At 48.8% G+C, this 24,889-nt stretch overlaps 11 protein-coding genes across 11 annotated transcripts; 2 read left to right on the top strand and 9 right to left on the bottom strand.

Moving 5' to 3' along the window:
- Nucleotides 1–945: 945 nt before the first annotated feature.
- Nucleotides 946–1,764, bottom strand: ACHE_11608S (uncharacterized protein; the record flags this gene model as incomplete). Its single annotated transcript, XM_043276196.1, has 1 exon — nucleotides 946–1,764. One exon carries the CDS (start codon nucleotides 1,762–1,764, stop codon nucleotides 946–948), a length of 819 nt encoding a protein of 272 aa, XP_043132728.1.
- Nucleotides 1,765–2,082: 318 nt separating this feature from the next.
- ACHE_11607A (uncharacterized protein) lies at nucleotides 2,083–4,224 on the top strand (the record flags this gene model as incomplete). Its single annotated transcript, XM_043276195.1, has 3 exons — nucleotides 2,083–2,792; nucleotides 2,848–3,285; nucleotides 3,339–4,224. The coding sequence occupies 3 exons, from the start codon at nucleotides 2,083–2,085 to the stop codon at nucleotides 4,222–4,224; spliced, it is 2,034 nt and encodes a 677-aa protein (XP_043132727.1).
- Nucleotides 4,225–4,564: 340 nt separating this feature from the next.
- RPS8A (40S ribosomal protein eS8) lies at nucleotides 4,565–5,259 on the bottom strand (the record flags this gene model as incomplete). The annotated part of the gene is made up of 2 exons (XM_043276194.1): nucleotides 4,565–5,093; nucleotides 5,186–5,259. The coding sequence occupies 2 exons, from the start codon at nucleotides 5,257–5,259 to the stop codon at nucleotides 4,565–4,567; spliced, it is 603 nt and encodes a 200-aa protein (XP_043132726.1).
- A 709-nt stretch (nucleotides 5,260–5,968) lies between these two features.
- ACHE_11605S (DUF2470 domain-containing protein) lies at nucleotides 5,969–6,628 on the bottom strand (the record flags this gene model as incomplete). Its single annotated transcript, XM_043276193.1, has 1 exon — nucleotides 5,969–6,628. The coding sequence occupies one exon, from the start codon at nucleotides 6,626–6,628 to the stop codon at nucleotides 5,969–5,971; it is 660 nt and encodes a 219-aa protein (XP_043132725.1).
- Nucleotides 6,629–8,713: 2,085 nt separating this feature from the next.
- ACHE_11604S (uncharacterized protein) lies at nucleotides 8,714–9,315 on the bottom strand (the record flags this gene model as incomplete). Its single annotated transcript, XM_043276192.1, has 2 exons — nucleotides 8,714–8,720; nucleotides 8,798–9,315. The coding sequence occupies 2 exons, from the start codon at nucleotides 9,313–9,315 to the stop codon at nucleotides 8,714–8,716; spliced, it is 525 nt and encodes a 174-aa protein (XP_043132724.1).
- Nucleotides 9,316–10,430: 1,115 nt separating this feature from the next.
- ACHE_11603A (uncharacterized protein) lies at nucleotides 10,431–11,146 on the top strand (the record flags this gene model as incomplete). The annotated part of the gene is made up of 2 exons (XM_043276191.1): nucleotides 10,431–11,071; nucleotides 11,140–11,146. 2 exons carry the CDS (start codon nucleotides 10,431–10,433, stop codon nucleotides 11,144–11,146), a joined length of 648 nt encoding a protein of 215 aa, XP_043132723.1.
- Nucleotides 11,147–11,514: 368 nt separating this feature from the next.
- On the bottom strand, nucleotides 11,515–14,242 carry PHO91 (putative plasma membrane phosphate transporter Pho87; the record flags this gene model as incomplete). The annotated part of the gene is made up of 3 exons (XM_043276190.1): nucleotides 11,515–11,660; nucleotides 11,728–14,075; nucleotides 14,160–14,242. 3 exons carry the CDS (start codon nucleotides 14,240–14,242, stop codon nucleotides 11,515–11,517), a joined length of 2,577 nt encoding a protein of 858 aa, XP_043132722.1.
- A 937-nt stretch (nucleotides 14,243–15,179) lies between these two features.
- Nucleotides 15,180–16,378, bottom strand: ACHE_11601S (mitochondrial 37S ribosomal protein uS7m; the record flags this gene model as incomplete). Its single annotated transcript, XM_043276189.1, has 3 exons — nucleotides 15,180–15,596; nucleotides 15,650–15,982; nucleotides 16,043–16,378. 3 exons carry the CDS (start codon nucleotides 16,376–16,378, stop codon nucleotides 15,180–15,182), a joined length of 1,086 nt encoding a protein of 361 aa, XP_043132721.1.
- Nucleotides 16,379–18,063: 1,685 nt separating this feature from the next.
- ACHE_11600S (uncharacterized protein) lies at nucleotides 18,064–18,249 on the bottom strand (the record flags this gene model as incomplete). The annotated part of the gene is made up of 1 exon (XM_043276188.1): nucleotides 18,064–18,249. The coding sequence occupies one exon, from the start codon at nucleotides 18,247–18,249 to the stop codon at nucleotides 18,064–18,066; it is 186 nt and encodes a 61-aa protein (XP_043132720.1).
- Nucleotides 18,250–18,834: 585 nt separating this feature from the next.
- ACHE_11599S (uncharacterized protein) lies at nucleotides 18,835–20,154 on the bottom strand (the record flags this gene model as incomplete). The annotated part of the gene is made up of 1 exon (XM_043276185.1): nucleotides 18,835–20,154. One exon carries the CDS (start codon nucleotides 20,152–20,154, stop codon nucleotides 18,835–18,837), a length of 1,320 nt encoding a protein of 439 aa, XP_043132719.1.
- An 865-nt stretch (nucleotides 20,155–21,019) lies between these two features.
- Nucleotides 21,020–23,903, bottom strand: ACHE_11598S (glucan endo-1,3-beta-D-glucosidase; the record flags this gene model as incomplete). The annotated part of the gene is made up of 5 exons (XM_043276184.1): nucleotides 21,020–21,042; nucleotides 21,098–21,357; nucleotides 21,407–23,184; nucleotides 23,236–23,676; nucleotides 23,727–23,903. 5 exons carry the CDS (start codon nucleotides 23,901–23,903, stop codon nucleotides 21,020–21,022), a joined length of 2,679 nt encoding a protein of 892 aa, XP_043132718.1.
- Nucleotides 23,904–24,889: the final 986 nt, after the last annotated feature.

The following is a 24,889-nucleotide window of genomic DNA, read 5'->3' as shown; positions in this document are numbered from 1 at the left end:
TACCTGCTCCCTGATTAATGCTTTACGTATAGTGGTCAAAGTGGTTTTTCGTTCAACGCATCTCAGCAAGTTGCCTGCGTTCCGGTTTAGGACGTTTAACAGCCATGAGAGGCTCAGTTGCTTCTTTGAGGCTGACGTACCCAAACTCATCGCCTGATTTGATGACTTTTTCAAGGTATTTGGCGGTTGGCACAAGAGATTTAGTCCACACTACGCCGGCAGGTTAATCAATTTAGCGCAGCTCGGTTGTGTACAGGGGTACTTCAAATTGGAGCACTGCCAACAGAACATGAAAGCAGTAAGCGTCAACGCATGTGCCTCATAAAACTTTCCCATTCCAACAATTCTGGATTATGCCTTGCTTGAACCGAATATATGCCGGCGTTTGACAAACCGGAGTGTTGCCATTAAGTTTGTTGGCCGTAAATGGCTTGTAAGGATTTTGTCTTTTTATGACATCCATGGCATCCATTGTCAAGCCAGAAATATCAAGTGTCCTCTTGGACTCACACCGTTTGATTATTCCACGAGAACGAAGACTGTATTCAATTAGTCTATCAAGTGTTTCAAGTTTTTCTGTGTAACCAACACCAGGGTTGCTCGGCTTGAAGCTAGCCTTTTTGTAATGGTTCCAGTAGCTTCTCGTAAGAGACAATGTACTCAGTATAGTACATAAGCAATAAGATAGAATTGTAGAAATTGAATGTCAATGGGCGAGCTTCAGAGCTTGTCCATCGCATGCTGCTATGGATGAGAGAATTTCGCAACATCGTTCAAAAAAAGGGTTGTGTCAAAGACCTTCTAATGCATGAGCACTCTATAGAATATGTCACGCACAGAAGACAGAGATAGTGACCCAAGAAGTGTATGAGGTCGCAGATGATAACAATCGATAGATAAATATAGCGGAAGGACCGAAGAAGCTGGACTGCATTCACTATCTACCTACTTCTGTCGATTCACTACCATATAACTGAAGATATCCTTCTCAAACTTACCAAGATCTTGCGCGGAAAGCGAGATGCTCGACTCAAGCGTCAAACCTGGAATGACAGGCAATTCATCAAAAAGCAGTCCCAGTGAGAGAGACAAAGGAGCATCCGTGGCTTCATTGGCTGTGTTGTTAACCCGGATATGCTGCACACACTCTACCGTGTTGTCCTTTGATTGCCACACTTCGAACAAAAGCTCCTTGCTTTCTGTGCAGATGGCCATCAAGAGCGCAACCTTGGTCCCATGCGAATTTTCCAGCCATAGACGCGTATCCAACTGTAGCCTATGCAAGCAATCCATATCTCCTACCCCAACCACAAAAGAAGGATACTCATTGAGCGTCCTCGTTTGATATGGGAGATACGACAAGTCCGGCTGTATCTTCAGCTCCGGCAAAGACTGCATCGCCGCGCCTACTGACATGAGCACCTTTTCTTCGATCCCAAGCTCTGTAAGCTTAGTCAGAAAGGCATTGTGCAGCATGCCCTCAACAGTAGCATGTATATTGTCTCTGAACTTGATTATCATGGTTTCTTGCTCTCTGAAGAAGCGGACTCTTGGGGAATGAGGACGGATTTGCTCGCGCTTTTTGTTGAACTCTTGAAAAGACTTGTTGGTGACGTTCGTGATGGCAATGTACTGGGTGCCTCCCTCTATCACGTATTCCTGGAGTTTTGATTCGATGTGTTTGATGACATCGTTTACGTTGGTGTAGATGGCCCTGTCGTCAGAGTGGATTCTGTAAAGGTCAACTGGATGGATGTCCTGCATCTTGGTGGTTGATCGAGAATAATCTGCATAGAAGATGTGAGTTTCTCCTGTGTTAGTGTCGAGTGATGAAAGGATTTCTGTGTGAAAAGCGAAACGGGTTCTTTTACATTCCACGATTGCCTAGTCTCTTCCTGATCATAATGATGACTGGAAAATCACGTGTCATCCACAAATGGTAATGCTAGGGTTTTCTCCCCGCGGAGATTTCGGCCAATCGGCGTTGTGCCTTACTATCAACCTCCGCGGGGTTTCAACTCCATGGAGTAGTTATAGCACCTACTCTCCACCAATTCACCAATAAGCCCAATAAATATCAAAATGGAGACACCAGACCATAGTCAGTCAAATAAAAGTACGAGACCATACCGTTCGCGACTACAGCCAGCCTGCCACTCCTGCCGAAAACGCAAATCCCGATGCAAGACCACGGACTCCTCGAGCGCATGTGTTACATGCCAATTGCACGGGACGGAATGTGTCTATCCTCGGGTAACAGATGAGATTCCACAGCGGAGTCGTACACCGCGGACGTTGGCGGCCAAGGCGAGGCAGGATGGCGGTAATCGGCCAGCATCAACCCGGACCAGCCAGATACGGAGGACAGCTTCGAGCTCCAATTACAGTCCACAGCTGTTCCAACCACTTCCGGATACAGAAATTCACACTACTAATACGGCAGTAAGGCCTTCAGAGACATTAGGATCTTCTAAAGAGACCGGACAAGGCGGCCTATTCTCCAACTTCATGGGCATCGTGGCCGAGACCGGGGATGATAGCTCTCACATCGTCAGCCCGGCAGTCGCAAATGACAACGATGTTCTGGAAAGCTATCTATCTACAATACCCGGTGCTCGTAGGCGATGTCTGATCCGGCCTAGCTTCGACTCCGGAAGAGCTATCAAGCCGGTACTTTTCAATACCGTCTCGAGACGACCGCTAGGTATGAACACGAAGCAAACCCTAGCGGCAACGAAGTGCGAATATATTGAGAAATATCTCGAGCCGGGGGTGGCAGATGTTGTTGACTTGTAAGTATCAGCAAGTTGATGGTATGGGGCCAGTGTTCAAACATATATGGTGTAGGTTCTTCCAGAATGCAAACATATGTTTCCCGATATTCGACGAAGCATCCTTTCGAAACGCCTACCGCACGCATAAAGAAAAAATCTCACCAGCACTCCTTTGCAATCTATACGCCAATGCGTTAATCTACTGGGACAACTCACCCAGACTGCGCTCCGTTCGCTCACCTGATATCCGCTTCATCTGGAACCAAGCCAACGAGGCCCTCCATTCAGAGCTGTGGTTGTGCCCGGGGATATCAACAGTCATGGCAATTATCCTTAATGTCTGCGGCAGACCGAGTACCTCGATTTTTGGTAATGGAGGAATGATCGGGACGGCGGTTGCTTTGTGCAATGCATTGGGTCTCAACCGTGACCCTTCGAACTGGAATATATCACCGCTAGAGAAGAGGTTTCGGATCCGAATTTGGTGGTTGGTTAATGTGCATGACTCTTGGTATGTACTGCTGCTCACCATCATTTTTCCATCGTGCTCACTCAGTAGTACAGGTGCAGCTTAGCATATGGAACACCACCCCAAATCAACAGCGCACAACATGACGTCCCCTTCCCACGATTAGAGGACCTCTGTGAGGCCTCTTTCACATCAGAACGAAAAGCAGCAGCCTCCATATTCATCGCCCTAACGACCTTAACCGCCGTCCTGGGCCGCTACCTCGAACACATCTACCAAGTCTCCAAAACCAACCTCCCATATCCTCCGGAAATGCAATCTACTACATATTTCGAACATATCCTCAGCAAATGGGAAGAATCATTACCAGATGACATCCGCAGACTAGTCCTCCGCGGCACACATCTAAATGCACCAGGAGCAGCAAATTTCCGACTAGCTTATCTAGCAGTGAAGCTTCTCCTTCGACGCATCCAGCTTGACCTCGATACAAAAGACGCTGCCGTTCACGTTGAAGAAGACGCAACCACATCGCAATTTTATCTACAAGCCCAGCGAGCAGCTGAGGATATCGTACATCTAATCCAGGAACTAGACGAATCTCATTTCCGGGGGTTCTGGATCCCCGTTAATGCATTCTCGCTAACCTCAGCCACGACGTTTCTGCTACGCAGTGGTCTGCGAATGGGGACTTCCACGTTAAGCAGTCGTAACGCACCCCTAAGGATAGCCAGGGAGATGATCAACACACTACATTCCCATCGATTACATTTTTCGTGGGACCTTGCGGACCACTGTCTTGCTAGTTGTAGTGAATTGGTGGAGAAGATTAGTTCCGTTGAGGCAGGGGGTGATGGATTGGGGGATATGGGAATTTTGGACTTTGAGAATCAGGTTGATGTGGATTTATCGGCGTTGGAGGATTTTTTGGATGGGTTCCCGGGTTTTGTGGATGGGCTTGAGATGCCGATGCCTCTTTGATGTACATTATGCTAGACGAGGGCTGGGTGTGTTTTATTGGGGTCTTTCAGGCAGTCAGGCTGCTATTCTACTTAGGATGTATTCATATTGCCAGTTCGTAAAACAATGAATTCATACTAGAACAAGGAAAGACCCCCAGCAGTAAGGGCATGCAATTAACCGTCCATAGACCTTTTCCAAATTTTTTTGCCTTTAAACGTAAAAAACTAGGATCATTCCCATTGAATTGACAGCTCAGAGCTCTACAGACACGGATGCCCAGACCATAAAAATTTTCTGGAAAAAATTGCTGAAACTCCGAAACCACCCTTTTACAACGACCATTTCCATTTCCACTTTTTTACTTTCTGATCGCACGCTGGTAGAAAGCAAGCTCCTCACCCTCCAGGATGTATCCGTCGCAGCGACCGCTCTGGCCGGGGCGCGAGGCAACAACGGCGTACAGACGGCTGGACTCGAACTGTCTCTCGATGGTGGGCTCGACCTTGCCATGGTCAGCGAAGCGAGCAGCCTGCTTCTTCTGGACACTGTTGCTCTTCTTCTCCTCGGTGGTCTCAGTCTTGGCCTGGCGTCTCCGGCCGATGGGCTGGCCGTAGTGAGCCTCGTACCATTGTCTGAAGGGGGCGGCGTCAATCTGGACGATAGCCGACTTGGTGAGGGTGTTGGTACGGATCAATTCGTTGTTCGAAGGGTGGTACACGACACCAATGACACGGGTCTTGCGGGAGATGCCCTCAGATCCCCACGAGAAGTTACCGGAGTCGAGACGGAGGGCACGGAACTTCTGGTTACCACCACGGGTGCGGACAAGGTGGATTCTCTTGTTACCAAGACGGGTGTTGGAGGGCTGGCGACCCTTGTCGAACGCTCTGTATGTGGTCACCGGTAAGAATATGTTCTCTTCCATTTTGCTTCCAGTTTCCCTCCACTTCAAACGTGAACGAATCGGTTTCTGTCATACCTCTTCTTGCGGTAGAAGGCGCGCTTCGCACCGGTGGCCGAGCGCTTGTGACGCGAGTCGCGAGAAATACCCATGTTGGCGTTGTATGGAGGGGACTATTTCTTTTCGTCGGGAAGAATAATCGTTAGCGATATGAAACCAGACAGTAGAACAGAACGTAGTGACAACGGTTTTCTGTTCCGATGCTGCTGATTCGGATCCCGCCCAGTTCTCGATTAACCGTTATCTTTTTTTTTTTTTCGTTCTTCCTCGAGTATCGACAGATCAATTGCACAGGTAACGATCGCGTAGACAAGTTCTCATTCGAGAAGATGAAGAAGAAACGCAAGAGATGTGCTTGTTTCCCACCCTATCTCGCTAACGAAGGACCATGGCGCAAATCGAACAACCGAAAACCTCTCTCGACGGCCACACAACGGGATCGAAAAACCAGCAGAACAGAGCAAATAAAACCGGCAGCCACAGGAAATAAAAAAGAACTCACCTCTAATCCTGCAGCCTCACCAGGATCGCAGCGGCAAGTGTCGTTGGGTGGTCGGGGTGTTGGAGTGCTTGTCGTCGACGGTCGTGAATTTCGCAGTGTGGCTCGCTTGTCGAAGAGTTGCCCTACCCGATGTGCGCACTAGTCCCGATGCGGACTAGCACATCATGTGACTCGTTTGACTCCCTCGATAAGATAAGCTATCACTACACTACGGGGTATTTTCTTATTTGATTCTCATCATTGGCCGTTATTAATATGGAGTTCACTATCATCACAGACCCAATATTCACCTAATGCCATCACTTGCGATTCTCACGCTTCGTCTCCTCCTCCTTGACCATCCCCTTGATCCGTTGAAATGCCCCGAAGCCCTCAATAAACGTCGATGCCATCCATGCGAACCACAACCCCGAGAACAGAGGCACTCTATGAGGTCGCAGTCGCAAAAACGCCAACAATGCCGACTCCAACACATGAATCCCAACCATGGCGGGGAACAACAACGGCTGAATATCGTAGCAAAACTGCGTAAACGCGGGGACCTTCTCAAGCCCCAACAACTCGTAAATTATCGATCCGGGTAGGAAGTTGCTGCGCCGGACGAATCCAATATACGTAGCAAGACAAGTCACGAAGATGACAATTTGGAAGCCCTGGGGTGCTCGATACTCCTTGATGCCGATCTCTGACAGCCCCAGGCGCTGCAGGGAATCCTTGTACATGGCCACCACGCGTGAACGAGTGTCGGAGAAGTTCTTCATCGGCGGGTCAAAGGGGACACTGTAGCGGACACCACCGGCTGAGATGACTAGGTCTGAAAGACTGATATCCTCCAATCGAGCGGATTTGGCATCGCCGGCGGAAACGTGGCAGTATGCCTGGAGGTAGAGCACTAGCGAATCCTGGTGGTCCGCGTTCATGTGCTTGATGATGAAATCCTTGTTTCCGTTCAAGGCCATGGTGTATTTCAAGAATAGACCAGTTCGAGTACTACTACTTTCGCTCTCTCGTCTGCAATTCGGTCTCTGGATGGTGGGTGGATTCTGGTATTGTCACCGCGTTGCGTCCAGCGAAATGGATTCAGGTCATTGAGAAGTATATTTTCTTAGACGACAGCTTCTTGGAAAGTTGTGTTTTCCGGCAATGGACAAGAAACGAAGATGGTGGTAAGGGATCGCCTCCTATATCGGCATCGGCTCCGTCGATCAGCTAAACTCAAGCGATAACCTCGGTTTTCAAAGTGGACTCACTCTAACTGATGCACATGTGCTTCATGCCGTGCTTTCACTCTCTTTAGACGAATACCCACGACAGTTAATTTTGATGTTGCCGTAGCACTAGCTGGGGATATCAGGACAGAGATCCAGTCCACGTGAAAGTCGCATATCACGTGATTCTTATCCCTTCCCTTATTGGGATGAGACCGAGACCGATTCTTAATCCTCACCACCTCGATTCATCTCGAGTACGAACAAGCATTCAAGGATGTCACTACAGATTAGATTGCTGGCTAGGTAGGACTTTGTATTATCTGGTCTAGTTCAGTTAGGATACCTCCTGTTTTCTAGATTTTGAAGCCCTAATGATTATAACGAATAATATGCATAGCTTCATGAATACATGGTCTTTTGCGACCACCATAGTGTCGTTGATATAGTTGAGTTAGACAAATAGAAAGACTGCCCATTTTCTATCCTAGTTCGTAGTAGCTCCGTGCTCGAAATCCCATGTGAACCCGCTGAAAACGGTCGTTGAAATCAAAGAGCGAGTCCGGCTCATATCACACCGTTGGACCTTCGAAGGACAAAAGTCCGTCTCGTATTAGTAGGCCAGTTGATATTGATTGCAAGAGTTTCTGTGAAGCATGCGAGTAGTTCCTGAGGGAAGGCGAGGTTCCTTCGCACAATATCGCCTCGGACCCCAGCATGATCTTTGGAGAATATCTCGAAGCTACTTGTAGGGAGAACATTGGACTAATGTCCGAGCTTTATACTGTCTATTGGGTGTCACCCATGGAGTTGCCTTGAAATATCATGGTTTATGTTTGCATCGTCGCTTGAATAGACGAAGACCTCGTGAGCCCACTGCAAAGTTCTGTCCACCGTGTGACTGTAGAAAATGGGAATTGCCTCTACCGGTGAACATTGCTCAATAGATTCCTTTAGAAACAGATGTCGTGGAGTCTGAGTGTTGTCAATTACATGATCGTTTCAAGCGAGAAGGTCATTGTAACATACCGTAAAAATTCGCCCCCCCCCCCCCAAATTGACAAGAGGATATTCACCATCCTTCTGTTTAATGAATAAGTGGTGTTGTGGCATAATGGTGCTGCATTTGAAGACAGCGCGAAAGAACTCCTTTCACCCATGGGAACCCATAGAGGTCATATGGCCTCAAGCTCGAACATAAGCTCGCTTTGGTGGTAGCTATAAGCTCTGGGGTCTTGAAGTCATTCTGTGAGCCAGGGTTTCCGCATGACTAGATGAGTTGATTTCTCAAAAATACATGGCGTCCGCTTTTTCGCTGGACCGAATACCTCGCTCGCAGTCTGCGGTTGTGTCTGGAAGTGTGTTGAATCTCTCACAGTCGAGTGTGGAACTTCAAACGGGGCGAATGCGAATCTGATCAGACCCAGGATTGCGTTTGGAAGAGAAGATATATTCGTTCTCCTTCTATGGAGATTTTAGTTCATTCTCGATTGATAGCTTGTTCCTGTCACTTTTATGAGCGAGATATCACGAAAACACAGTATTGGCCTGGCAGATACCTTATTGCATGACGTAGAAGAAAGCATGAATGAAAAGCATGCAATTTTTGAATGAGGATAGTGTGAGGTTATCAGACTACATATACAGGGACTGGCAATGCACTAATTAATACCATTTACTCAATGTGCAGACGATGCAGTTATTTAGGCGAATATATTACATATACTCATCATTATCTCTAGCCACTAACAGAAGAAAAGACAAGACGGAGTTTATGAAAATATCATGAGAGAACAGTTGTTTTGCATCATGAACCGGGGCGTACACATTCATAATTCATGCACTACATTCCTCAGCATCTCATCCATCGGAAAATAAGTATTTTGAGCGACAATCCTTTGACATTAATGGAAGACTTACAGTAAAGCCAAAGTAATATCGCCATGAATCTGCGCCTTGAGCTCAACCTCAATATCTAGATTCAAATCCAACTTGAGTTTCATTCCTTCTTCATCATCTATGCTCTTCCCCTTCTTATGAGCAGCCTCAATGTTTCCCCCGGAGATATTGTTGCTGTTTATCAACTTTCCGTCTCTGCCTGTTTGATATGGCTGCATGGCATTGCCCTGGATGCCATTGTTGTCGGCATAGTCATCGTCGTCAGAGTACTCGTCGGAATACAGCTCGTCGGAGGTATAATCGTCATCAGAGTATTCTTCGTCATCGTCAACGTAGTCGTCTTTTTGTGTTCTGCGCTGTTGCTGCTGTTGTCTTCGCGACTGCGTTTGCTGGCTCAATTTTTGAGGCTGAGGTGCGAGTTCATCGTCGTCGGAGTATTCATAGCCATCGGTCTCATAATCAGCTTCGGAGTACTCCTCCGGCTGGAGGGTTGGCTGTTGTTGTTGTTCTTGTTGTCTTGTCTTCTCTGCTGCGGCCATTTTGGATACTGACTGGGATGTCGATTTGGTAATGACAGATGAAATAATATGTTATACAACAGTGAAGGAAGAATGCGATTGATGATAGAGGCCTTGATAGACGGAAGATATGTAATGAGTAGCAAATAATGTACACCAGATAACGACCGAAAGATTCCCAGGTGGGCAAGTGTACATTACTATAACCCGTCTAGAGGAACGACATCATTTCAACCGAAGCTCTGCCTCGACAATCCACATTTATGCCTATGACGTTGGCGGCGACAATAACATCTGGGGTCAATGTAAAATACAGAAGAAACATCACAGATCAGGCGACACTCCCGAGATCGTCATAGCCCAGCCAATACACCCGGTACTATTCTAAGATAGCCTACGCCATCACAAACCGGAAAATTTACCATTCTCGCTTGCATTTCCCGTTGTAGGGCGGCATTAATGAAACTGACCATGGTAATGCGTCGGTTGCGATAGGGCATGTTCCATGGATGGGCCGCCATGTGCCTGAGAACCGGCGTTTCCGCTGAGAATCGCAATGACTTCTGTTATAGACGGCATATTCTCTCACAATCCCGATGGTACCGACGATACCGTGCATTACGAATTCCGGGGTGGATAAGGATCCAAATCAAAGTTGAGATAGATTAATGGCGTCATTCCCTCAACGGCGCGTCAAAGTGGACCGACACGGCTCGATGCAAAATCCTCCGGTTCTACTTTGATTGGCCTTTGCATTCTTTACTCAATCATGCATCTTGTCTAATTATATTCAACTACTATATCCCAAATCAGATTGGTGGACGATCTTTCCAACGGCTTTGCGAGATAGAGAGCACGTCCCGTTCGGACGTCATACCGGGCCCTTGTTGACCCCATATCGAGCAAAAATCATATGGTTATGGCCAACTCAATGCCCGGTTCACATGTTTCAGATACCGCGATGACGCTTGTCTGTCTTGGGGGTCTGACGTCGGACGCTAAGATCTTGTCTCCATCCTTGCCTATAATATGCGGGTGATATAGGTGAATTGCTCTATACATTCTTTTCTTCTTTGAGAACATAAGGCCTCGCAATCGAGAACTAAGCACATATAACTTCTCTCATTTCTTTCTTCATGATGACAGATCAAGAAAACCAATATCAATCCCCCAACCCTAACCAGGGATCCCAGAACCAGGGCCAGAACCCCTCGGGAACACCTCAACAAGAGCAACCACAGCAAGCACCAGAGCCAACACAAAACACAGACACGCAAGAGAACCAAGAGTCTCAACCAGACACCGAAACAAAACAAGAACAATTAGAATCCGACCCGGAACCTGAACCTGAGCCTGAGCCTGAGCCTGAGCCACAACCCGAACCCGAGCAATCCCAACGCCGCAGAAAACCTCGCCCCCAACCACAATACAGACAAGACCCAGAAACCGAAAACATCGACCGCAGCGACATGAATGCACCTGTTGTAGCAGAACGCCCCCGTCGCCAACGTCGTTCTCGCCAACAACAGCAAAACGGCGGCGGGCCCCTCCCGGGTCTCGGGGGTGCAAACCAAGCAGGCGATCTTGTCCAGAACACCGCTGGGAATGCTGTGAACGGTGCGGGCAAGGCTGTTGGAGGTGTGTTAGGTGGTAATAGTGGGAAGGAGGAGAAGGAGGAGGGGAGGGATGAGCAGTTGCGGTTGAGGTTGGATCTGAATTTGGATATTGAGGTGCAGTTGAAGGCGAAGATTCATGGGGATTTGACCTTGGGTTTGCTGTCAGTATTTCTACCTCTTTTGTCGTATTTTTCTACTTGGGGGTTTGTGCTGACTTGCTTTCGTTTAGTAACTAATGAGTATCTGACTTACGACTTCGATTGGGTACATACGAGATGGGGCAGGATGTTGACTAGACTGGCATCCATTCTTATGTTTATTATAAGCACCTTGGATTCTTACGCAATGTATAGTATTGGCTACAATGATAATGACGTTGAACTTCATATAAATTCATCATCCTCTTCCTTGTATACCAACTCTAAATCCTATGCAACTGATAAAACAAAAGGATATCCCAAACGAAAAGGTATAAAGTAAACTAACAACCAAATATAACAAGATAAGAGGCGAATTCGCAAGGTAGTAAGCATATATCAACTCACACGACACGTCTAATCCCAACTCAATACCCAACTCACAAATCCAGGAAATCTGTAAGCGATTATAACCCGGCAATATACATCAATCCATATCCAACCGTAACGATAATGGCAAACGCCGCCAAACTCGACGGGATACCTCTTGTGAAGAAATGGCGGACCTTGAGGTATCGCTGGCCTGTTTGTGGGACTTCGGTCATGATGGCGGCTGTAATTTGTTAGTTAATCATATCCACACCAGCTAGAGGATTAAGGGACTAAGGGCCAAGACATACTCATATTCGGGAATCCACTGGTCGGCAACGCCATAGCCACCGAGCAGATCAAAGCACTCGCCATAACGAGCAGGTTCGGGTGTGGCTCATCCATGCTAACACCAATCTGCCTCACAAGCGGAAGCATAATGAGCGCCGCTACGGTATGTGAGATAAACGTAGCGACGACCAGAATCAAAGCCGCAAACACGATCAGTACACCATAGAGACTAAGGTGTTCGACGCGGGAGGTGATCTCCCCGGCCAGGGTGTGCAGAAGACCTGAAGAAGTGACTGATTTACCAAGACAGAGACCGCCGGCGGCGAGGATGATGATTGTCCAGAGGAAGTTGTTGAAATCTTCCTTTGTAAGAATCCCCGTACCGAAGAAGAGAACCATTGGGATGATGGCAATGACGCCCATGTCGCCAAAGACGTGCTCGAGTTGATGACTGACGCACCAGAGGGCGATAGTGATTATGGTGGTTATGGTGATGAAGTATTGCACGCCAGTGAAGCGGTCTTTCACGGCTTTGATAGGGACGATTGTTGTGCCGCGGCCAGGATGGAAGGTTACGAGGAGCAGGACCCAAACGCAGAGGATTGAGAGAATGCTCACGGGAATAGCGATGAAGAACCATGTCCCCCAGCTGATGCTCGGATGCATGTTCTGCAGGGCGATTATATTCTGCGGTGATGCGATGGGCGAAGCCATACCTCCAACGTTGGCGGCAAGGGCGATACCCAGCACCAAAGCTTTAGCGAAGTTCGAATCAGGAGGCAGGTTCCGCAGAAGAGGCTGAATGATCGAGTAACAGAGAACGGGCGACGCGACGTTGCTAATCCACATACTCAAGAACATGCTAACGAACATGTTCGTCAAAAGCACCACATGAGGCTTGGTTCCGGCTTTGCTCAGGACAAACATCGCCATCCGACGCGCAATATCGTACTTAGACAACGCAGCCGCAATGGTAAAACCACCAAGCAACAGCATAATGACCGGAGTCCACATGGAAGCAAACGCGGCGCTGGTCGCTTCTTTCGGACCCAATCGCTGGTGAGGCTTCTCATCCGAGGTCATGATACGGAGCAGGACAACGAGGAATGGGATGAGAAGCGACGTCACAAACAGAGGAACAACCTCTGTCGCCCACAAGAGACTGACGAAAATAAGCATGGCCAAGCAGTTCTGCTGCTCCGGTTTCTCCATGATAGGAACCGCGAGCAAGATGGCAAACACCACGAATATCAAAATAAGTGCCGCAAAACTCAAGCTGCACATCCATTGGGGGATATTGTAGCGGCCTAGAGGGGTGCTAACCTCCTTGGTCCGAATCTCCAGCTCATCACCCTGTCGCTGGGCTGCGGCTGGATCATCGTCCGCTCCTAAGAGGGTCCGGCGAATACCAACGTTCGCAGCCTGCGCCTTTCTCTCAATGCCAATCATCTCCCTCCAGACAGTATTCCTTTCCCAGATGACATGCTCCCGCAGATGCAAGCGGAGCTCCCGTCGCGCCAGCTGCAGGTTCCCTGTTGTGACCACATCCGCATAGATATGCTCAATGTGGTCGATCTTTCCTTTCAAGTCCTCAAGGACAGGATCGGTGAATGGATAGGCCGGAGAGACGGTAGAGTTCATGTAATCCCGTCGTAAGCTGCGGTCAAGAATCTTGTCGTACTTCTTCAACGCCTTCGAAAATCCAGTCCTGTTCAGCTGGATATACGATTTGAGCCCACAAAGACTGACATAAACATCGACCACCCGCTTCTTCAATAGGACCCCCGCGTTATGAAGCTCTTTAAGCTTGGGGTCCGACAAGAATTGATCATCCTGATCAAGCAGTCGACTAGACTGCATCATTCTCGAGTCTCCTAGAAACTGGGAGTCACCCAACTCGCTCGTATGGCCATCCCCGGGGTTCGTGGATTCCGCATACTGCGAACGCAATCTTCCTTGGGCCTCAGACGGAGCCTGATCGTCATCACTATCGGCATCATCATCTTCTTCGTCCCCGACAGTGTCTCTAATACCACTGCGACTCCGGTTATTGCGGAATATGCTGTCGGGTCGTCCGACACTCGAACGTCGAGCTTTGATCATGCTCTCGGTCACGGGATCTAGATTAACACCATCCGCCTGAGCAGCATAATTTTCCGCCTCTTTGGTGACATCCTCGACTTCATCGTAGATATCCGATTCCTTGAACTGGAAGAACGAGCATATTTTCTCCAATTCAGCATCGAGGGCTCGTCGGAATACCACGTCCGAATTCGACGAATTCGAATCGTTCAGTAACGGCGCGGATTCGGTATCAGTATATGGCTGGCCGTTTACTCGACGTGCTTCCTGTTCGAGCGAGTATATCCTGGTGGTCGATCCTGTAAGCTTCATGTCCCACCGCCGCATAGTGTACATTAGTTAACAAAAGGTGTAGCGGAATCAAACTCACAATTTCTTCAAATTACTATACGCAATATAATACGCACTCCAATCCGGAACCACATTGAACTGCAAGCTATGCGAGAACTTCATCGTGGGCTCCGTTCCGTCTCTGCGGTTTTGCTGCTGTTGTCGCAGTTGCTGTCGTTGTCGAAGAGCTTCACTCCAGTATTTCACCCGATCTGGTAAGAGATGCGGTAGCCGGAAGGTCTTTTCTTTCTCGTTTGAGCTCTCAAGGTTGCCTTCAAGCTCGGCCCAGCTGCCTAGTAATCTCCTATCAAGCGACCACCGGCCAATCGCCCGAGCTTCCCGAGTACCTCTTTCTGCTGGTGCTGGTGTTGGTCCCAACGGATCTGGCTCGTCTCGCAATAATTCCACTAACTCGATGCCCTCGTCAGAAACGTGGTCACGGTGGTTATCGAGGTCGTTGACGTCGTAGCGGTGACGGCGGTGGTGGTTGTCCGGCTCAGCGAAGGCACCCGTCGCAGACGCGATGTGTGCCACGTTTCGCCCGGCAGCATTCGACGACACGGTGTCGGATGAGCAGGAGTAAACGAATTGAAAGGGAAAGAGTGCAGAGAAAAAGACGGTGGGAGAGAAAGTGTGTACTTGTGGATGGAGAGTTGGCCGGGGTGGATGTAACTCGAATCACAAGGGTCGGTGCTTACTGTACTAATCTTGGCGTGAACACGCCAACCAGTGATGACAGTTCAGGAATGTGTTCAGCTAGTAATTATTGTTTAATGTATATTCATTTAAATGGCTATAACAAGCGCATATGACTGCAGTGCTTGTACGCAGTATATGCAGGTCCTGAGATCCTTGCTGCTACTACTCGGTATATGCGGACCATCGAAGAACTACAATGAAAAGTCAACATGGACTGTACAATGCACGTTTTGCTCAAGATGACCCTGGGACTAAAATTACACATAGAGAAAAACAGAAAAAAAACACAAACACCAGCAATTCCCCGTATATTCAAATAACATGACCATGACTTTCATACACCACCCATTTTATCTCCAACTTAACGCACCCTCTTTCCAAGATTGGCACGGCCTGCGACACCAAGCTTGTGCACTTGCTCGCGGCGATCCCACACACCGCTGCGGCCCTCTGCAACGGCCAGCAGTTCCTGAGCGACCCGATTGGCGAACTTGCTGTCGCGTCGCTTCTCCGAAGCATCGATGATCCATTGGATGGCGGTCCGGCGACGCTGTCTTTCCGACAGAGGCACGGGGATCTGGACGGCGGCACCACCACCAGCAATACCCTTCTGGTTACGGATCTTGATTAGAGGAGTAACAGAGTCCACGATCAGGGTCAGGTAAAGGACGGGATCGAGCGGCAGCTGAGGGGCGGGAGGGCCAGGGAGGAGGCGGCGTTTGGGGTTAACCTGAGGGGGAGAGGAGGTCCGCAGCGTATCCAAGATGTGGGCCATATTCTACCAAATTATTAGCCTTCCGCGCAGACAGATAGAACAGACTGTATGTATACCTTCTGAGCAAGACTCAGCTTTCCATCCTCCATAAGCAGTTTTGTGAACTGTTCCAAAAGCGGTTCATATCGTGATCGGAAGTTGTCGGTCTTAGCCAAGGGCTTTGGGGGAGAGAACTTGAGACCGGCGAGCTCGGCCGCCTGGAAATCAACATTGGCAACCATATCGGCAACGAGGGCAGCCGAGGCACCATCGGGGTTGGTGCCGTTCTTCTGTACATCCTGCAGACGACGAGTGGATGTCGAGAATGAGCGGCTGCCGGACGGTGTCTTCATCATATCCTGCATAACCTTGGGTGCATTCTTTCTGGCTTTTTCGTCGCGTTGGAGGATCTATAGAAATCATAGCTGGTCAGACAAAATGCATAATGGCAATATAGCAAAGAAATATACCTCCGAAATGGGAGTTCCCTGCTCCAATTCTGGCGTAGTCGGAATCCCATCACATCGCTTCTCCTTCGACATAATCCGGTCCGTCGCGGCGGCTTCCTCGCTCACATGAGGAAGCGCGTCCTCCGTGGGACCCTTCAGCCTATCTGCCTCCTCTGGTGTCTCCTGTTTCTTATCCGATCCCGACGAATTCCATCTTTTTTGTAGACCGACGGCGTTGCTAGACCGGTGCGGGAGGTTGGCGATAATACTCTGCCACGCGTTGACGGATGGGGTAGACGACGAGCGAAGGACAGGAATGGCCTTTCTGGCCGTGAAAAGATTGAGTCGCGGTGGCATCTTTCTGCTTCTTTTTTGACCGTCAATGGCAGTGATGATTGAATATTGAATCCCCGCCGAAATCGAGGCTGGTCACGGGACGACAATTTTCCGCTGAGTCATTAGTGCCAAGAATTTCTATAGGGCACTACTAAACCTACATCGTCTTTCTTCTAGTCCGTACTTCACTCCTTACCTCAAAATGATGGGCTTTCAGTATTCTTCTAATCTTCAAATATACTGATGAAATTGGAAACCGGCCCAGGTATCCTAGAAAAAGTCCCAGTATCATACGGATCAACCACTCTTCTCCCTATCTGTCTGATTCTTCATCTCCAACCGATCCTGCAAACCAAAACTCCCCTCACTAAGTAACGATGGATCTTCATCCCAAACAAATGTAGCCCCACGAACCCTAGTATCTGGTGCATTCTCAAGGTGCACGCAACAGCCCCTCAATCTATAGTTGTGCGACACATACTTCGCCAACCGATCCATCTCCTCTTTCGATGTCGCCTTGTAAGAACTTCTGAAACCCTTTGGTATGGAGTGTCATGACCTCCCACAATCGCTGGGAACTCGCTCCACATCTTTATCGGGTATTTGCCCATATAAGCAGCGTGAATTTCTGCTAGTTCTCCTGGAGGCAAGTCGAGGCTTTGGGCCAGGGTTAACGAATCCACCGGCCTGTCGTAGAAGAAATGGAAGGGCTTCGGGTCGTAGAGTCGGAATCTGGTTTTTTTTCTTTTTTCTTTTTGGCGTGCATGGATTTGTGGACGATAAGGGGGAGTGGTTTGTCATTTCCATCTTTTCGGTGGTCTGCAGACGCTATTTGATGAATTAGCTGAAGTACTCAGATGGGGTGTTGGATTTCGATATTACAATTCGAACGCCAACGGGCTCTGAACGTGAGATGTAGAAGAGATGGAGTAAGGACTGATGATATTTATCTACTTGATGGAAGATAGTTATGTGCATAGACATGTGACACTAAGCAAACAATATGCGCCAATACCACTAATATACCTGGCTGTTGTCTTTGCCAATTTACATGACACCGACATCCTTTCTGTAAAGTGTCAAACTATGTGACCAAAAACTCACCATCGCTTTCTTTTCTTTGCTTTTTTCTTAACTTTTGCCGCCTTGGCTAGCCTTGTGTTGGATTGTGGCGCTGCCATACAAGCTGGGGAGTTTCAGAAAGTAGGGGGTGTCCGGCTGTTTAGTCTTCTTTTCGAGCTGGTACATTACTTTACCGGGACAGACTTAAAAGCCACAGAAAAAAAAAAAAAAACTGAGATAATGAAGTACAGAGTAGATATGGAAGGCTTAAATCGTTTCACTGCTGATATGCAGTTGTTGTTGAGCTTTCACTGAGATGTCATGATCGTGATTCAAAATTCATATCCTGGTTGCCCCTCTTTCTCTCTTCCTTCCTATTCCTTTCCATCTTCAATAACACCCCCAAATCAAACCTCCCTTCCCTAAGCAGTCCCTCATCCGCATTCCAAACAAACACATACACAGAGCCCTCTCCCCACCCTTATCCCCAACATAAACCATAACCCCTTCTCCCGATACATCCCCGTCTTATTAAGTAGCTAGTTTCTTCTTACCTTCCTCGGACTTAACCTTATACGCCACGCCATCGATCCTCTTCCCCTCCGCAACCCCGTCCAAAACAGCTGGATAAGGTCCCCACATCTTCATTTTTGACCGACGATGTATGCAGGCCGGAGTTCAGGTTCGTGATCGAGGCCCAGGACGTGGCTGAGCATGGACAGATCTATGAGCGTGCCGTAGAAGAAATAGTATTTCTCAACGTAGGGTTTTGGTGCGAATTTGGCGGGATTGACGGAGTTCATGTTAAAGGTCATGAACTTGCGGTCCATGAGTGGGATGCTCTTGTCCTTGAGACTTTCGGGTTTCTTCTTCTTTCGGACTCGGCCATGTTGGCGACTCGGGTGTTGCGCTTGTGGACCCAGGAGGGAATTTCGAAGGGTTGTGTGTTTTCTGAGGTCTGGGGCAGTCTAGGGGTGTTCTTGTGGGTTTTTTGTCTATGGGATGCCTGCTTTTGCTGCTGTTATATTCCTGCCCGAAAATGTGTAATTTTTCCTCCTCTTTCATAACTCATGAATTAATGTTGTAAAGCATGTGACTCGAAAAAAGGTGGCATATGCCATGGTGATGACGCAAGTTAAGGGAATGTATTTCGAAAGGCTTGCCCTATACTCAGATTCGCTAGTGAACAGAAAATCAGAAATCCTCCAAAACTGATGCACATGCATCCAACATATACATACTAACACATCAAAGAAAGGAATCGCCAGCGACCAAAGCACTGCAGCGAGAATCAACTCGCGACAAAAGGAATCCAAAACGCGAATGAGCAGACTTCCCTCCCACAATAACCGAAGAATCCAAAGACGTAGGAGAAAAATGAAGGTAGGTGTATACGGTCATCAAAGATGTTTGGTTCACGATGTGTTCACGAGAGCATCCCCAACCGTATCACTGTCCGGGTAGACATAGAATGCAAGAGCAAGTATAATGTACATACCCAAGCACAGTCCACCCTCTAGATAGTTTGACTTGCCGTCCTGGATCAAGAAGGTCACGACCAAGCCCGAGATGAAGAAAGCGACGGTCTCGAAAGTCTGGAAGTGCAGCGTCAAAGGCACGTCGATAATCCAGCCAACAATGACCAGGAAGGGGGTGACGAAGAGAGCAATCTGCAAGCTGCTTCCAATGGCGACACCAATGGCCAAGTCCATCTTGTCCTTCCAGGCGACGACGACGGCCGTGACGTGTTCCGCAGCGTTGCCAACGATGGGGATGAGGACCAGACCGATGAAGGTCGGGGTCATGCCGGTCTTTTCAACGATGTCGTCGATGCTGTCGACCAAGTAATCAGCGCAGAGGGCAACCAGGATGGTCACGACTACCAACGCAACAGTGGCAGCCAAAGGACCCAGGACGCGTTCTTCCTGAGGCTCACGCGCCTCATTCTCTCCATCTTCCTGGCCTTCCATGTCGGCGGTGACTCCCTCGTTGACTTCTTCAAACAGGTAGGAGTGCGAGCGCAGCTGGAAGTAGAGGTACATGACGTAGAGAATCAGAAGGATAACAGCGGTTCCGTGAGAGACGACCAAGATGTTCTCCGTGCGCTTGGGTTGGTTCGACAACGACGAGTAAAGGGTAGCCGGGATAATAAGCGATGCTGAGGCGACAGTCATTAACGACGACATAGTCGAAGCCACAGTGCTGTTGAAGGTCTGCTCATGATACCGCAGACCACCAGCAAAAAAGCAGCAACCCAAAACCAGCAGAATATTTGACAGAATACTGCCCAGCATACTCGCCTGCACAACCCTCGTCTGACCGCGCGTCAAGGCGATAATACTAACAATAAGCTCAACGGCATTCCCAAACGTCGCGTTCATCAAACCACCCAGGGCCTGCCCCATCGTCGCGGCCAATTCCTCCGTCGCAAAACTCAACAGCGACGCCAGAGGAATAATCGCGAAGAAGTTCAGCGTAAACACAGCTGTGGCGTCCCATTTCAACACGCCCGCCATAATACCCAAGGGTACAAAGACAAGGAGCAGATTGACATAATCGCGCACGAGGGTCACCCATGTTAGATGCAGGACTCGCGACGGCCAGTGGGAGAGGTGACTGGCGACTTTGTATCGGTGGCTGTGTCCGTTAATATGGCCGTTGCCGTTGCCGTTGCCGTTTCCAAGGAGGGAGGTGTGTTCGTCGGAATCGCCGGAGTTGCTAAAGAAGGAGGGCATGGTGGTGGACTTCTTGGAACCCCAGGAGTGTCTGCGGAAGATAGAACGGAGTGGTGTGGACGCTGGAATTGGAGTCAATTAATACAATTGAGGCATATAATGGGTAGCACCGGACAGAGAAGGAATGAAATGGGCGTGCGTCGAAAGGGAAAGGAAGAGAAACGAGGAGTAAAGGAAGGTGGGTATAAAGGAAATAAAAGAGAAAGTCACTTACCCATGGAGACCAGGGATAGTCGATAGCAATCAAAGTAGCCAAGACTGAAACGAGGAATTAAGGACAAAATGAATAACGACGACCGTTCAGAGGGAGAAAAGAAGTTACAGTCAATTGGCTCCGGAACTGAACTTGATAGTTTATGATGTCGTACCGTGGCGCTCTTGAATTTGCACAGCCTCGTTTTGATTCCGGATCAGTGGGAATTGAATATCAGTGGGGCGATCTATTATATTTTTGATGATGAAGAATTGTTCAGAGCATTCAGCACCACGACGATTTATATGAGAAAGTAATGCAATGGACATTCTAGTCCCATGAATACAGTCAATACCTCACTGCACGCCGCAGTGCCCAACTCCTGAAAAGTGATTATCCCTGAATGTAACAGATTGAATCTCGACCTGCACTGCCACGCTCACTAACCACACCGAGCCAGCCACATGTCAAGGAATGCTGGTCCATGCACCAACAATGCATGCCAATAATGGCTAAAATGTTGGGGCACATATGCATTTCTGCAAGATCGGCTAAGACTACACCGTACTCAATATTTTGACAATAATCACGTAATACATTCAAGCCACCCAAATCTAACATAAGGAATCCCAGCCACGCCATGTATCGTATTGCTCAGCTCACCATCCCTGTTTACTCACGACATCCTCCCATACCTGTCACAGTCAGCCACAATCCACAGACATAAGCGTTAAGGAGACAAATACTCACCAGCCGCGAATGCCAAGTACCACGTACGACTGGCGCCTCCGTCAATTGAGGCGTAATCAAATCCATCGCGCGCAAAGTATTTCCACGAGGTAACTGGGTCGATCAACGCCAGGTTTGCATACAACACACCCTGCCAACCACCCTCAACTTTGTCTGCCGGAGTGCTGGCGTTCGATGCAAACAATGCGTTCCACTCCTCGGTCACGAATTTGCGGTTGCGTACGTACGATGACGCCGGGAGGAGGGGCAGCATATGAATTCTGCGCTAGTCAGCATACATCGCTGAATGGGCAAGGAAGCTCATCTTACCCATGAATGTACTCCATGTTGCCCCCAAAGTAGGTCGTGTGGTCCACCTTGTTCTCAAACAGAATACCAGTCACCTTGTTCGGGACAAACTCCGGCGGATGGTTAATATTCTCTTTCTCCAAAAGGAAGTAGTTTTGCAGACTGCGTCGCAAAACACCAAGCATCAAATTCCCACGCGCCTCCATACTCTTATCACCAATAGTCTTACCCCACATCTTGAGCGCGTAAGCAAACATCGTGTCTTCCGATGTCGACTCCTGGTCCTTGCCATCAAAAGACTCGAACAAGCCTTTGGCCCACGAGTGACCGTGGAACCAGTCAAACGCCCGCGAGAACGGGAAATTAGGGTCATCAGCCACCGGGTTGCTTGCATCCCGCACCAACGTGTTGATCCAATCTTTGCTGGTCTTCAGCCACTCGGGATCCAGCGTTCCGATAATGGCAGCAGCGTGGATGAAGTATCCGTAGTGAAAGTGGTGGTCATTGTACAGAGTGTTTCCAAAGTCTGCTCCAACATCGCCGCCATAGCTTGCAGATGATACGACGCCCTTCCACACGTTGTCGTATACCAGGGGAAATTGTTGACGGTTGTTGATAAACCGGGCGAAGCTCTTCTTCAGCTTATCGAGGGCATCAGCCGCAAGGCCCGGGTTTCCACCCAGTTCACTAACGGCGTAGATGACCGTAGCGAACTTGCTAAGTGCTTTACCGCTGAAATACATGCTGTTGAGGTCCGACTGCTTATCGATGTCCTCCCCAAGGTCCTTGGGCGCGATATCAAGGAGAACCTTTTTCGCCGATGGTGAAAGGTTGTTTCCATTCTGGACCCACGGAGCAAAGTCCATACTGATCGGCAGTTCTGACTCAATCAATGTCCATTGTTCGCCAATGACGGCCGTAGCGTTGCCTTTGGTGGTGGTCCGCAGTTGAATGCTGGTCAATCGGCCCTTGGTTGCATCATCGAACGATTCAACGTGATGAGGCAGCGCGAACATAATCAACGGCGTATCTTTAGCATATTTGCCCGCCTTTGCCCATCCCAGGTTGTATACTCCCGTATCCTGGGATACTGCCCCGGATAACACACCGTGGACTGCAAAAACACTGGCCGAGTTGTCATAGAGCTTTTCGCTGCTTGATCCTTGCGGGTTCTTCGCAACCTGAATCGTACCAGACCACCCCTGGGGGCCCCGCAGGTCAGTGTGCGAGTCAAGCTTGAAGTTGGGATCTTTGCCGTCGTCCGGAATAGCATAAATCAGCCACATATTGCCATCTTCCAGGTACGCTTGGTATTTGAAGATACCCGGCTTCGGGCTCCCTGCGGAAACGACCTTCTGGTATAGAACACCAGTCTGGACCAATGGTTGCAGATCAGTGTAGATTCCGGTCAAGAATCCCATGCCTTGAACGAGAGGGAAAGTAATGTTCTGGTGCGATCCGGGATGCGGGCGCAAGACAGCGTTAGCCGAAAATGGCTTTGGGTCTTCTGCCGTCAGAACCGTGCCGTCTCTCAATTCTGCTGCCGAAAGGATCATAGACTGGATTCCAACAGGATTCACATAGAAAGACACCGGGTGGCCTGGGATCTTATCATTGGGCGGACCCTCTGCCAGCACGTTCTTTTCGGTGTGCGAGACGGACATGCCATAGCTGCCAGCATTGCCGTTGCCCTTGGCCCACGCGATGTTGTACGGATGGGTAAATGTGCCGTTTGTTTGAGTTCCAAGGAACAGTCCGCTGTAAAACTTGTTTGTCTCTATTGGGTCCGTAGTGTTGCCCTAACCCATGTAAGTGATGTTGAACATCGAATACTGAGGGGAGGTTCTTACAATATTTGTCCTCGGTACTGGGTGGTCATCCCTGGCTATGATACTGCTCGGGATACCGCCAGTTGCGACTGGCAAGAAAACATCTTGTCCCTCCATTGATGGTCGTGGGAATCCAGTGGCTTTGGAACCTCCTTTCGTATGTGGCGCAGGCTCTCTTCCCTTCGGAGTTGACGAATACGATGGATTTCCGTGTTTTTCGGTGGTCGGTGCCAGCTTTGTGTTTTTTGTAGGCTCTGCGTTTTTGGTAGGCTCAGGCTTTTTGGTAGGGCCAGGATTTGAAATCGTTGTTTCTGGTGCAGTCGGTAGGCCTGTGATAGTAGGCTCTGCTGCTTGGAAACCACTGTCAGACAGAAACCAATCAATCAAGCCGTCAAATCCCAAATATGGCGTTCTCTCTGGTGAGACTCCACGAACGTCACGCTCAAGACTGGTTGGGTAGAACTGTGTTTTGTGTTAGTTCTGCGTTCATCGACAACCTAGAACACACTTACTCCTGTGGTCTCTGGAATGAGAAGTCTCCCGTTGTCTGGAGGATACTGGGTCTTGAATGAGGCGGTACTTGTCGGTTCCGTAACTGATCCCGTAGGTTTCGGAAAACATAAAGCTGTATCTGGTGCCAGAAGCCATATTAGCAGGGCCGTATAACCCCAATTCGCCTTCCTGTCCATTTTGGAGACCGTATCCGAGATTTATTCTGAAAACAATCAAAGCAAACAACAAATTTTCGCAATATTGAGGGGTTGGCCCAATATAAAGACCAACCGAGTAAGACAACAAAAGTAAATGAAAGACAGGGGAAAGCAATAATGTCTCAGAGAGCCCGAATAAACCAGCCAACGAGCACAAGCTAAGAAGAATGAAAGACCGAAATCAAGAACATGAAGTCTCAATTCGACACTTCCCACGAGGGTCCCAAAATGACAGGTTGAAGAAACGACAAAGTCCCACGAGGCCCAGAACAAAACCTGAGATGTCAGAAAGAAAAGTGAGAACTTACCGATGGCTGTCAACCAAATATAAACATTCCAGTCCGGTACTCGTTCAGGAATTCTCGATTAGTGAGCCAGGGTCACCGACGCGGCTCGGATACCAGGTGACAGGAAGGGTTTCGGGAAGGCAGAAACAGGTACACAGCAGATGCCGGCCTGAATCAAATGTCAGCACTGTAGGTCCCAAAGCAGAGGCATTTTTCATTTGCACGAGAAAAAGGGGACCCAGGGCAACAATGCAGGGTTGAGGAATGCTTACTCACCCTTGTGGTACTAGTAGATGGAGGAGTTCCCTACTATGACAGCGGAATCAACCGTTTATGAATGGGGCCCTCGACGTCAATGTCCAACATAAGACGATAATTATTCGAATCTGACTTGATCCCCTGACCACGATTCCGTCGTGGAAAGATATAGCGAGCGAAGGGGAAAGAGGGATGTTGGAGGGGATGTCGGGATTGCGTGTTGCCTATTGAGGTAAAAGTGACTAAACGCCCCACGTGATCGTCTACCCTGAGAGTCATGAATTTACTTTCCACTTGCTGTATCATATTGCCCGATATTGATCAAGAGCGAAGTCTATCTTGTCTCAATTTCTTGGTTGTTCCTGCCGCTACCAATTTCCATGGCTGGGTTGTTGCCGACGTGATAACATTCCATAGACC

This window comes from Aspergillus chevalieri, chromosome 1 (genome assembly GCF_016861735.1).
Source record: "Aspergillus chevalieri M1 DNA, chromosome 1, nearly complete sequence".
NCBI classification, from domain to species: Eukaryota; Fungi; Ascomycota; class Eurotiomycetes; order Eurotiales; family Aspergillaceae; genus Aspergillus; species Aspergillus chevalieri.
The sequence above is the reverse complement of the archived record's forward strand: the minus strand, read 5'-3'. Positions and strand labels throughout refer to the sequence as shown.